Below are 13821 nucleotides of genomic sequence, written 5' to 3'. Positions count from 1 at the left end.
CCATGCTGGTCCAGGACAGGGAAAATGCAGGATGTCCCCCATGTTCCAAGAGAAGGCTCCTTGTATGTGTCTGAAATCAATATTGTTTTTTCCCATAACAGTCCTACTTCCCTCCTTTCCCCCATGCTCTCTGTCTTTGTAAAAACAAATGTATAGATGGCTCTGCCATAGAGACGTGACATGGCAGATATACTGTACCATTTTATTTCACCGAAGCAGCTCCCTCAGTGGGAATGGGAAGTGCTTTGCAGAAGAAAACAATGTTGTCCCATTGGGAAGCTAAAAAAGAGACCCAGTGGTGTAACATAAGCCTCCGCAGCCCCTGTGGTGCAGGGGAGCCACGGCTACAGGGGGCCTCCTCAGCCAGAGTGGTAGGTGGTGGTCCGGGGAGGGGCGGCCCCCCCACCTCCATGTACTTTGCAGGGGAGCCCCCACAAGATTTGTTACGCCACTGAAGAGACCCTTCATCTTCTGAGCAGAAAATAATAAGCCTTGTGTTTGCCTGGATTCATGTGTTATTTGGTGTGTGTATTCCAGATCAGCTGTCTCGTTTGCACATGATCTTGAAGCCTTTCATGTTGAGGAGGATCAAGAAGGATGTTGAAAATGAACTGTCAGATAAGGTAAAGAGCTGTGACAAGACACGTTCAATAAGGTTTATTGTGTGAATGTGCACCTTTGCGAAGTGCCCTGTGTTGTTGCATCTCTAGATCTGCAGTGAGATGACAGAAATATATTTTAATTGAAATTTTCAACTTAAGAGTAATGATGAGGTTGTGTCTTGTTTCCCAGAGTCCTGGGACATTGTACTGTATCTGGCAGTAGGCTTATTCCTCCATGATGTCATGCAATTCCCAGGTAACTGATCGAGTTGGTGCTTCCTTTATAGTACCAGGTGAAGTAAGTTTGTGTTCTTCATGCATATAAGCTGACATTCATAGAGTACAGTTTCTTGGAAGTGTGAGCGGTTTGGAAGAGCATGCTGCAGACACAGAGGATAATTTAGGTTTATGGTGAAAACCAGGCACAAAGCCTCCCCAGCAGAATTTAAACCTGCACTGACTTTGTTCAAAGCTTTTGTTCCTAATTAGGAGTTGCGCAAAAATTTAAATAACACGCAATCAGTGCTTGTGGCTTTAGTGTGTGTTTCTCCTATTCTTCCTGAGTTTTGCACTCTGTTACCACAAGCTCAAAGCTGCTGGTAGCAGCCATCACAAACTCCATCTGGCACAAATAGTTCTTATTCAGGAAAAATGTAAGAAGGTGTTAATTTAGAAGAGCATTGTCATGCCAGGAATGCTGTAAACATTGACAAGCGGAAACAAAATGTGATGCGCCCGCCACCCTGGCCTTCAGATGAAATTTCTGGACAGCTGTGCTGCTTGCTCTTTACTGATCTCAGCAGGTCTCCCAAGTATTACTTTTTATTGCTTAGCTGGCTGGTACGTTTCAGTTTGTTGTTTTCTGTAGCATATTTGGTCACAAACAAGAGTAGTATTCATCAGTTGATTCATGTATGCTTGTCACATTGTATCTGAAGAAATGTTATCTTTCGTCTGAGTTGTAGACTGCACTCTAAGGGGCCCATACTAAATTAAGTTTCTGTGAATTAACCAAATTCCCGGTCTTTGCAGATAAATTCATCTCTCTTTGTCTCCCACTCCTTATGCCTTTCAGGATTGTTAGTTATTTATTTATTTGATTATAAAGATGTCTAATTTGTGCCATGGTTATGCCAGTTTGGTGCACTGTCCTTCAGAAAAAAGTGTTTGTGGCATATGAGCTGCAGATTACACACTAAGCATGGTGTTGGGCCCGTATTTTTGCACTTGTTTTTGTCCTGGAAAGTCTTTGGAAGTCTTGAGATAGGTGACTCCTCCTCCTAGGATGCTAGTGCGCATGGGCATCGTCTCCATCCTCAGATTGTTTTTTTTCGCCAAGGGGCTTGGATGTGTTTATCGCGCTCCAGTTCGGAGCCGTTACCGATTCTACTTTCGTCACGTAATCCTTCACTCTTTTCGACGGTATTGTCTCGATCGGGTTTTCCAATCGACGTGAGTCTCAAAAGATTCGAAGTCTTCGATTCCGGTCGTCGACGAAGGCCTTCGGGCCTACCTGGGCCTTATCTTCTGGCTCATGGAAAGGATGCCGTTCAAGAAATGTCCTCAATGTGGGTCGAAGTTTCCCCACACCGATCTACATGAGGTGTGCAACCTCTGCCTGTCACCGGAGCACGAGGCCAGATACTGTCCAGCTTGCGCCTCTTTCCGCTCCAAAAAGAGCATTCGGGGTCCGACGGGCTCGAAGAATCATGGCCTGATCGTCTGCATCCATCCCAGACGACATCCTTCAGGAGGGCGTCAACGTGCCGGAGCAGGAGCTGGTCGAAGAAGGCCTCATCAGCGCCTCCGAAGTAGATGACTCCGCTGTCGAGGACATCACTCCGGCACAGCGGGTCGTAAGTAGAGATGTCGGCCCGAGCCCTCCCCCAAACCCCCCCCCCCCCTTCTATACCATCTAAAAAGACTTCGGTCACACCATCACCTTCGGGCCCAGGTGTACACCGAGAGACTGCTTCCCATGCCCTGCCGTCGGGCCTGGCAAAGAAGCCTACTAAGCCTTCAGGCGACTCGGGCTCGAGTCAGCCTACCCTCGGTGCCGAAACACACTCACTGGCACCGAGAAAGAAGCCGTCCTCCTCCTCATCCACGCCGACTGCTGCTTCCACATCTAAGCACTCGGCACCGAAGACCAGCACCAGCTCCTCGACACCGAAACACTCAGAGCTGAGCAAAAAACTCCCTCCAAAGGACTCGCATGCATTGGAGCCGATAAAGGCCTCTGAACCGAAGAAATAACCGGTTCCAACAGCCACAGAGACTGTAAAACCCCATGGCTCGAAAAACAAAAGAGCACAGAACCGCTACTAAGCCGGCGCCAAAAAAACCTCCGGAACCGAAACTGTCAGCGCCGAGGGATCTGGCTCTTGCAGAAGAACTGTTTAATCCAGATCCAACTAAAAAAACTCTTATAAAGGATCCTAAAACTGGTCACTTGACTCTTACCTCCAAGAAAAGACCACTGGATACGCCTGCACCGGTTCCACCATCTAAAAAGAGGGACATTGCCACCTCTCCTCTAAGGATCCCTTCTGCTCCTCCTCCTCCTCCTCCTCTTCCTCCCCCACCATGCCGCTTTCCTACACCATTTCCTACTCCACTGAATGATGATGACGATAACACCTCTGATGACACGGGGGGGTGCGGACGATCAGCCACTAGGGTACCCTAGTCCACCTGCTTCCCCAGACCCCTGGGGTGACTATAACACTCCAGATGTCCCTAACTTCCCACAGGATGACATCTACCCTTCCAGGCCCCCCCCCAGAGGACACCATGGGCTTTAACCAGCTCATCCATAGAGCTGCCCACTACCACAGGGTTGAACTACACACAGACCCCGTGGAGGAGGATTTCCTTATGGACACTTTTGATACCACACAAAAGTCCACCTCAATTCTACCCATGCTTAAAGGGGTCATCAATCATGCCCCAGAAGTCTTCAAAGATCCTGTTAGGTCTCGAGTCATTAACCCCAGGATCGAGGAAAAAGTATAAGGCTGCCCCTACTGACCCAGCCTACATTAAGGGCTCCGCACCACTAGACTCCCTCGTAGTCTCCAATGCTAGAAAGAAGGCCAATTCTCAAACATCAGGTGACGCCCCACCACCGGATAAGGAGTCTAAACTCTTGGACGCCTCTTGCAAGAGAACAGCGTCGCAAGCAGCAAACATCTGACGCATCGCCAACACTCATGCGCTATTAGCTAGGTATGATAGGGCACATTATGATGAACTTGAGTCCCTAATGCAACACCTCCCAGAGAGATACAAAAATAGTGCCAATTAACTCATACAAGAGGGTAAGGTTACCACCAACACCTCCATCCGTTGTTCCCTAGACGTAGCAGATACCGCTTCAAGGGCAATAAACACAAGTGTCCTTTTGCATAGGCATGCCTGGTTACGCATTTCAGATTTTAAACCTGAAGTCCAAAGTTCCATCCTCAACCAACCATTTGATCAGGAACACCTTATTGGCCCTAACGTAGACCTATCCCTTGAAAAATGAAAAAGGATACGGACACAGCAAAATCTATGGGAGCCTTGCAGTCGCAAGCTCCCAGACGTTCCTTTCGTTGCTCATCCTACAAAAGCACCCGAAGAGGCTACTCCTCATATAGCCCCTCCACTTCTTACAAAGCTCCCACCCAGTCCACCTTCACCAGCGGTTACCAGAGAGGAGGCTACAGGGGCAACAATAACAAAGGCAGAGGCAAAACCAACAACACCCGCTCTGCCTCCACCCCTACCCAATGACTTCTCTCCACTTCTCACAGACCATTCCACTCCAGTCGGGGAAAGACTACAACAGTTCCTTCCTGTCGGGACAACCATCACATCAGACAGGGGGGTGCAACAAATAATTCAATCCGGTTACTGTCTCGAACTTGCCTCTACCCCCCCAAACATACCACCCAAACAGCGTCCAATGTCACACGAACATTTGTCACTGCTAAAGCACGAGGTAATTTCCATACTACAAAAAGGTGCAATAGAACTCGTTCCCCTGCACCAGCAAAACATAGGAGTTTACTCCCTGTATTTTCTCATACCAAAGAAGGACAGCTCTCTGAGTCCTATTCTAGACCTCAGAACCCTAAAACCTATACATTCACTCCACATGGTCACACTTCAGCAGGTCCCTCCTCTTCTTTCACAGGGCGACTTCCTTGCTACCCTAGATCTCAAGGACGCCTACTTTCATATTCCCATTCACGCGGCTCACAGGAAGTATCTCAGATTTGTCGTGGACGGGCACCACTATCAATTCAAAGTACTCCCATTCGGAGTCACAACAGCACCACAGGTATTCACCAAGTGCCTAGCAGTAGTGGCAGCCCACTTAAGGAGACGACACATTCACGTCTTCCCATATCTCGACAACTGGCTCATAAAAGCCAGCTCATACAACCAGTGTGTACAACACACTCATGCCACTATCCAACTACTTCACCGCCTGGGGTTCACAGTAAACCACACCAAGTCCCATCTGCAACCGTCCCACACACAACAATACCTCGGTGCCACAATGGACACCTCAACAGCGCTAGCCTATCCCAGTCCAGCCAGGATAGCAAGCATGCAGGCTCTCCTCATCAAATTTCAGCCGCAACACTCTCTTCCAGCTCGAGTGTTCATGCAACTCATATGGATGATGGCCTTTTGCATATTTATAGTGCCTCACGCAAGACTCCAGATGCGTCCTCTACAAGAGTGCTTAGCACGCCAATTGAACCAGGCTCAAGGTCAGCTAACAGATCTGGTGTTGGTAGACGGTCGCACTCATCGCTCTCTGCAGTGGTGGAACACCAAGAACCTTTCCAAAGGGCGACCGTTCCTAGAGCCAGTTCCTCAGATAGTCATGACAGCGAACGCATCGCTCTCTGGCTGGGGAGCTCACCTACTACATCACACCATGCAAGGGCAGGTGTGCACCTCAACAGAAGTTACTCCACATCAACCACCTGGAGTTACCAGCCATATTCCTAGGCTTAAAAGCATTCCAAAGGCAAATATCAGGCAAAGCTGTCTTAGTCCGCACGGACAATATGACAGCCATGTACTGCATCCAAAAACAAGGCGGGACACACTCTCTGCAGCTCTCCCAGCTAGCATAGAGCATATGGAGATGGGCTATACCTCAAAATATTTTTCTCCTAGCCCAACATGTCCCAGGAGTCCAAAACACCATTGCAGATCTGTTAAGTCGTCAAACGCAACAGATCCACGAGTGGGAACTTCATCCGCAGGTTCTTCAATGTTCTTTCACATGTGGGGGCAACCACAGATAGGCCTCTTCGCCACCCACGAAAACGCCAAATGCCCAAGCTTTGCCGCCAGATATCCATACCCATTGTCCAAAGGCAATGCGATATGGATTAACTGGTCAGGCAGATTTGCGTACGCTTTTTTCCGCCTCTCCCACTCATTCCACTGGTGGTGCGCAAACTACAGCAACATTCACTGACTCTCATTCTAGTTGTCCAACTTTGGCCAGACAACCGTGGTACACCACATTGCTGGAACTGTCCGTAGTTCCACACCAGAAACTACACCTCTCACCACGCCTCTTAACCCAGAACCATGGAGAGATCAGACACCCGGACCCAGCTCAGCTCAACCTTGCGATCTGGCTCCTGAGGGCTTAGAATTCGGTTACCTTAACCTTCCCCCTGACTGTATGAGCGTCATTAAAGAAGCTAGACGTCCCACCACTAGAGCCTGCTATGCAGCCAAGTGGAAACGTATTGTGATATATTGCCATAACAATAACATCAATCCCCTAGATGTGTCTATCCAACACATCATAGGTTACTTACTACACCTCCAAAGACACAACTTAGCCTATACGTCTATTAGGCTACATCTTGCTGCCATAGCGGCATATCTACAAAATAGACAGCATCTATCACTTTTCAGAGTACCTACTATAAAAGCCTTTATGGAAAGCCTCAAAAGAATAATTCCTCCCAGAGTACCACCTTCACCTGTGTGGAATTTGAATATCGTTCTCGCACGTCTGATGGGTCCACCCTTTGAACCTCTACATAAATGTGAGCTTCAATTCATAACATGGAAAGTTGCTTTCCTAGTGGCCATTACCTCTCTACGGCAAGTTAGTGAGCTACAAGCACTAACTATTCAGGAACTTTTCTGCAAATCCATCATAATAAGGTTGTTCTCCAAACAAATCCTAAATTCCTTCCTAAAGTAATTTCTCCCTTCCACCTCAATCAGTCTGTAGAGTTGCCCATATTTTTCTCGCAATCACAGACGGTCGCAGAAAGAGCTCTTTATACTTTAAAAGAGCATAGCATCAAGAGAACACAACCCTTTCGTAAGACAAAACAACTTTTCGTGTCTTTCTCACCACCACACAAAGGCAACCCCATATCAAAATCTGGGATAGCTAGATGTATTGTTAAATGTATACAAATTTGCTACCACAAAGCAAAACGTACTTTATCTGTTCCTCCTAAAGCCCACTCTACACGAAAGATAGGGGCTTCCATGGCATTTTTAGGGAACACTACCTTAGATGACATCTGCAGAGCAGCTACATGGTCTACACCGCACACATTCACAAAACACTATTGTGTAGATATGCAAACAAAACAACAAGCTAGTATGGGCCAGGCTATACTCGCAACACTATTTCAAACTACTGCAACAGATACTGATGCTCGCCGCTAAGGAGGGGTACTGCTATACAATCTATGCATAGTGTGTAATCTGCAGCTCATATGCCTTGAACGGAATATGCTACTTACCAGTACGCATCTGTTCTTGGCATGTAGAGCTGCAGATCTACACACGCCCACCCACCTCCCCGACGACCTTTATCCTTTCCAGTACGATCTTATTTAGATACACCATACATGGGCATATTTCCTGTTTCTTACTAAGCTCCACCATTTCCCTGCTAGCGAAAAACAATCTGAGGATGGAGCCGATGCCCATGCGCACTAGCATCCTTAGGAGGAGTCACCTATCTTGTGACTTCCAAAGACTTTCCAGGACAAAAACAAGTGCAAACGTCCGGGCCCAACACCAGATGGCGATCTATTCATAGTGTGTAGATCTGCAGCTCTACATGCCAAGAACAGATGCATACTGGTAAGTAGCATATTCCTTCATTGCACAGTTAGTTACAAAGGTTATACACTCACTTTGCCTTGGTTATATGGTAAAGTGCATTTCTTTTTTTATTATACTTTTTGAGTGTTATCATATGAAAAAGACAGAATACAATTATTACCTCTTCATTTGTGGTAAATTGCAGTGCCTCATGTCCAGTAAGGTGTCAGTAATAGGTGGCTTGCCTGTTGACTCTCAAAGCATAGCTAGGAGACATACATGTATATCAGTACACATGTACGTATATGTTCCATCAGTTTTCCTCTCTTACACTCCAACTATACTGACATAAGCCAGTTCTTTTGGAGCATATGCTATGTTTCTGCATCGTTCACTAATCAATTCCTTCAGTCATGTCTGCTCCTTCCATTTAACCGGAGTATCCATTTTTGTCGCTAATCAAGCCAGCATTTAGACAGATGTCTTTTTATTATGTTGGCTACATGTTCCCAGGTATTCCTGACGAGAATATTTTTTGTTCTAATCCTAAAATCCAACCCAATGCCCATGTATATTTATCCTGAATTGCTTTCAATTATGAATCATTACTTGTGTTCACGTTGCTTGGTTTATATTCCTGTTTGGTTGTTAGTAGAACAAGATTTGTTGTGGTTGAGTAGCTTGTAAATATCTATGGTTAATAATGACATTGTGTGGAATGCACGTCTGTAAACAGTTGTATGCTAGTGACAGATTTTGAGTTTCTAATTCTAAACCTAAGTGAGAATTGTGATAATTGTACATTTTACTTTACTTCTCATATTGGTCCCTGTCAGTTAAAAGATAATGCAAATGGAAATTGGATTTAAAGTAATCCAGTTGCTGTTTTCCAGATTGAAATTTTGATGTACTGTAATTTGACGAGTCGACAAAAGATGCTTTACCAAGCTTTGAAGAACAAGATCTCTATTGAGGATTTGCTGCAGTCCTCGATGGGTACCACCCAACAAGCACAGAACACCACCAGCAGCCTCATGAATTTGGTTATGCAGTTTAGAAAGGTGAGAGAATCAAATATTGAGCAGTGTGTGCCTGCCAATGACTCCCTTTAGTCAAAAGATGCAATTGAGGATACAATCTTGGCTATTTTCTTCAAAACAGGAGCGCTTGAAGAAACAGCAGGGGGTTTAAAGAGGAGTTTGTTAGAAGTTTCTTGTGAGGAAAGTGTTCTGTATTTTTATATAAGTGGTGTGAGGCATGTTCTAGATAGTCTTTTCTTGGGGGGGGGCTAAGGTGCATGTTTTTTAAGGTTGGTCTTGTGCTTTCTCAAAATATATAATGACTTAATAACACTCTCCAAATGTTAAGGTTTTGCATGCCTTCTTTATGTTAATATTACCATCCAATTAACTTTTTTAATTAATCTATGATCCTGTTGTGCCTTTTCTGTGACTCTGACCCAATATTTGCACAATTTGAAAACATATCCATCAGATTCCGATTTTCCTTACTAATGTGATAGCTAAGATTTGTGCCCGACTTCTGCCTGAACAATTCAAACTGGAGATGCACCTGGCTTTCTTGGATAAGGTAGAGGATTGAGGAACAAATTTGACTCCTTCCCATGCAGTCCAGGAGTAAGGTCTAAAACAGCTCTACCATTTCCTCATTTAATTGCAGCTTATTTATTTATGCCTACTACCCCTCCTGGGGTATAGGCCATCAACCAGGACTCTCCAGCCACCTCTGTCCTGAGCTTTTCTTTTCATCTTACTCCAGGTGTAACCCATCTTCTTGCAGTCAGCCTCGAGCCCTTTGTGCCAGGTTTTTCTTAGCCTTCCTTTTTTCCTTTTCCTTTGAGGGTTCCAGGTCAGGGCTTGTCTGGTGATGTTTGGTGTGGGCTTGCGCACCTATCCAGTCCCAGCGTCTTTTCAGGATTTCATTATGAGCAGGGAGTTCGATAGTCTGCTGCCATAGGTCATTGTTGCTGATGGTATTTGGACAGCAGATTTGGAGGACTTTCCTCAGGCAGGTGTTGATGAAGGTTTGGACTTTATTGGTGGTGGTCACTGTTGTCCTTCAAGTTTCTGCTCCATACAGAAGGACCGGTTTCATGTTGGTGTCAAAAAGCCTACTATTGGTTTGTGGCGATAGGTCCTTGAAGATCCCCATCTGCTTTAGCTAAATGAAGGCAGTCCTTTCTTTGGCAATTCTTGCCTTGACGTCCGCATCTCTGCTGCCTTACTTGTCTATAACATAGCCCAGGTAAATAAAGGCCTCCACCTCTTCCAGTGAATTGCCAGCAAGAGTGACTGCAGTTGTGCTGGCTGTGTTAGCTTTCAGGATCTTGGTTTTTCCCCTGTGAATGTTGAGACCAAATTGTCCTGATGTAGCTGCCTCCTTATCTGCCTACTCTTGCATCAGTAGATGGGTGTGAGTGAGTAGGGACAGGTCGTCTCAAAATCCAAGTCATCAATCTACGTCCAAGGAGTCCACTGGGTCCCATTTCTATTCCTTGCTGTGGATGTCTTCATGATCCAGTCTATGGCCAGCAGGAAGAGAAAAGACGAGAGCAAACAACCTTGGCGGACTGCGGTCCTCACTTGAAAGGCTTCAGTGAGTTGTCCTCCATTGACTGTCTTGCAGGTTGTTCCCTCGTAAGAGTTCCTGATGATTCTTAAGAGTTTATCTGACACACCTTAGTGGCGGAGGAGTTTCCGAAGGGTCTCTCAGTCCATGCTGTCCAATGCCTTCTCATAGTCGATGAAGTTGACATGGAGGGTTGAGTTCCAGTCCATCGACTGCTTAATGATGATGTGCAGTGTTGCAATCTGGTCTGTACAGGATCAGTCTTTGCGGAAAACAGCTTGCTGAGCTTTCAACTGAGCGTCCACTTGTTCCTTCATTCTGTTCAGGATGACCTGTTGAACACTTTGCCTGGGGTGATAGAAGAGTTATCCCTCTGTAGTTTGTGCAGTTACTGAGGTCTCCTTTCTTGGGGAATCCTGATGGGATATTGCACCTTTTTCTCTTCCCAGATCCTTCCAAACATGGTGTAGAGCAGGTCTACTGATGTTTCAATGTCTGCCTTTAGTGTCTCTAAGGAATGTTGTAGGGCCCTGCTGCCTTCCCATTTCTCAAATGTTTGATGTCTTGCTGTATTTCCTGGTTAGTTTGCTGCAGTCAGTTGGCAAGTCCATGTCAGCTAGCTGTATGTCTGGTGAAGACTGCGGCATGGGCTGGTTCAGCAGTTCTTCAAAGTGCTCCACCCATCTTCATTGTTGGCCTTCTCTACTCATGAGTTTCTTCTCAGCTTAGTCTTTAACAGGTCTTTCTGGCCTGCTGCATCTGCCAGAGAGTTTCATTATTACGTTGTAGAGTTATTTCAGGTTTCCATGGCTTGCTGCTTTCTGGTCTTCTGGGGCAAGATCATCGATGAATCTTCGCTTGTCTTCTCTTAAACTTCTCTTTACTTCCTTGTTGACTTCGGTGCAATCGCCTTGAGCTTTTTCTTTTTCTGCTCTTGTTCGGCTGGCGTTGACTGCAACTTTCTTTTCCTTACCCTCTTGGATCTTGCAGAGGGTCTTGGTGTAGATCCTTTCTTTATTCTGGTGTTTCTTGGGAAGCAGTACCCCCTTGCAGGTTGATGTCTCTGTGTCTTTGATCTTCTCCCTTTGACTTGTTACTGGGTCTCTACAATCCTCTAGTCCTTGTAGGACTTGAAACCTGTAACTGAGGGTGACTGAGTATTCACTCCGTTTCTGTTAATCTGTGTAGAGGGTGTTGTTATATCGCTGACGTTGGTTTGACAGTTCCATCCATGCTTTCTTCAGCATAGCTTTACCCTGGCCACGACAAGGTCCGATGCCATGTCCACTCCTCTCATCACTCCTCTCATCCCTCTCGCATCTTGCAGGGATTTCTGAAGCTTCTTGGCAATGCAGATTTGGTCGATCTGATTCTCTGTTGAATGGTCTGGTAACAACCATGTTGCCATGTGTATTCTTTTGTGTGGGAATATACGACTGCCTATTGCCAGACTGTTCAGGGTGTAGAGATCTTCGAGCCTTTCACCATTTTCGTTCATGTTGCCAAGGCCATGGTTGCCCATAACTTCTTCAAACTCAGTGATGTAATTTCTTATCTTGGCATTGAGGTCCCCCATCAGTATGGCGCTGTCTCTCAAGGCGTTTCTCTAGGATGGGACTGGAGTCTGATGTAAAATTGTTATTTTTCCTCTTCTTTGCTGTCATTTGTAAGTGCATAGAACTGGATAACATTCATGTTGATTCTCTTTTTCTTTGTACTGAAGGTCGCTGTGATAATTCTGGGGCTTTGGGCTTCCCATCCAATTAGAGCTCTGCTGGCGTAAGCATCAGTGCTACTCCCTGAGTATGTGGGGAATTCTCTTCCTCATGTTCAGAATACAGCAGCATTCCTCTTGGAGCCAGTCTTTTCTGTCTGAACTGCACCATGGCCGGTCCCAAGCCCTGCTGCGAAAGGAGGGAGGTTATGCGTGGGGCTAGCTACCCCACCATGTAAAAAACATCCTTGCTACGTCAACCAAAAGACTAAAAGACATCTCGTCTTGGGGAGAGAGGAATCTACTTCGCAGAGGGTTATAATGCCTTGCAGGGTAAGCCAAAGATCCCTGGAAGCCGAAAGGACGATCCACCTGCTTTCATTATATGAATCTTGTGCACCAATACTTGCACACACCCTCAGAAAGATCTTCCACTTTGTGTAGAAATCGAGAGTTTAAAAAAATTGGTAAGAATGATCTACTCCTGCTAAATTCCTCCAAATGAAGGAACTGTCAGGGCCAGAAATGCAGTTGGGCAATATAGAATATGTTCAAAGTTACGATTCAGATCATGAAAGTGAAAATAATTTGAGATGATTCAAAAAAAGATTTTTAATATGTTCATGAATGTGTGTATGAATCAATAAAATTAAACTTTGCACAACACTTTAAGAACCAAAACCAATTTAAATTGAACTATAGATTTACGGATGGATGACGACTTAAATGATATGAGGTGTAAGTGATAGAAGGACAGTGGCCAAGAGAAGGTTGTGCATTCAGGGACTCCTTTGAAAAGAAAAAAGCTTACTACTATATGAAACTTTTGAATCCTAAGCCAGTGGATTTTATGGCAAGACCGGAGGCTAATATTATGCAATCCTCTTTATGGCACCACCCACAGCAGCATCTTCAAAGACCATAGAACACAACAAAAGTTCTTAGACCCAGAAACCTCCATGACTCTTCCTTCTTTTTTTTTTGCTGCTGCCCATAAGATAAGTCATGTTTTTAATTTCTCTATAACTAAAAGTTTAAAGGTGTCATGGTTTTGTGTTAACAGGAGTTTTAAATGGTTTACATGTTGAGAACGAACGTATGAGATTGGATGATTCTCTATGATAATAATTTTTAAAGAGAATAAGATTTAAACACAGAGAGAGTCTGTCTATTTTTTTGTATAATTTTGCTCGTATTTTATTCTTGTTAGCAGGAGCTCTAGTTTTATTTTTACTCTTATCCGCTTTTAATGTGTTAAAATATCTAAATGTGTCATGAAGGTCAAAGAGTTCGGTGTAGAGGTTTATTTGTCTGCGTTTTAAAGATTCAGTGCAGGATTTGAGACCATAAATCTAACATGTCTTACGAGCATGGAGCTCTCGACCTTTAAGGTTAGAGAGGAGATAAATTAACATTAATGGCTCTTGCTTAAGTTAGAAGCTCGGTTTTCTTTCTTTTTTACAAGTAAAAGCATGTTTTAACAAACGTTTGAATAATATTTACCGTTGCTTGGCACGAGCAGGTTCAAGTTCAAGGACGTCACAATGATGGTACTGTACAATGTTTGAGGAAGTCAGCAGTGTTATGACGCTTACGCACAGAGGCTGACGTGCGCAGGTGCACTGGAGTCAGTTTCTCAGACTGAGAGAATCTGACAGGATTTTAGCTCTGAGGTTGCTGGTTGGGATAAGGTGCATGTAGCAATTAGGATTGATTTGTTTTTGAAGTACATTCTGTGATGTATTTTGGTGTTCTAGACTAGAACAGACAGTCGGTCAGAGTTTAGGAATATTCTATGGTTGTCTATTAGTGAAGGAA

The 13821-nt window shown here is 45.0% G+C and overlaps 1 protein-coding gene across 2 annotated transcripts in view; it reads left to right on the top strand.

Annotated features, from left to right (window-relative positions):
• Positions 1 to 13821, top strand: part of INO80 (INO80 complex ATPase subunit) — a 670892-nt gene that overhangs the window by 328552 nt on the left and 328519 nt on the right. For both annotated transcript variants that reach the window (XM_085626921.1, XM_085626922.1), the window contains exons 19-20: positions 538 to 623; positions 8594 to 8761. In XM_085626921.1, coding sequence (XP_085483047.1) covers positions 538 to 623; positions 8594 to 8761 — 254 coding nt within the window. The remainder of the gene's footprint in view (positions 1 to 537; positions 624 to 8593; positions 8762 to 13821) is intronic.

Source organism: Triturus cristatus, chromosome 9 (assembly GCF_964204655.1).
Source record: "Triturus cristatus chromosome 9, aTriCri1.1, whole genome shotgun sequence".
NCBI classification, from domain to species: Eukaryota; Metazoa; Chordata; class Amphibia; order Caudata; family Salamandridae; genus Triturus; species Triturus cristatus.
The sequence above is the reverse complement of the archived record's forward strand: the minus strand, read 5'-3'. Positions and strand labels throughout refer to the sequence as shown.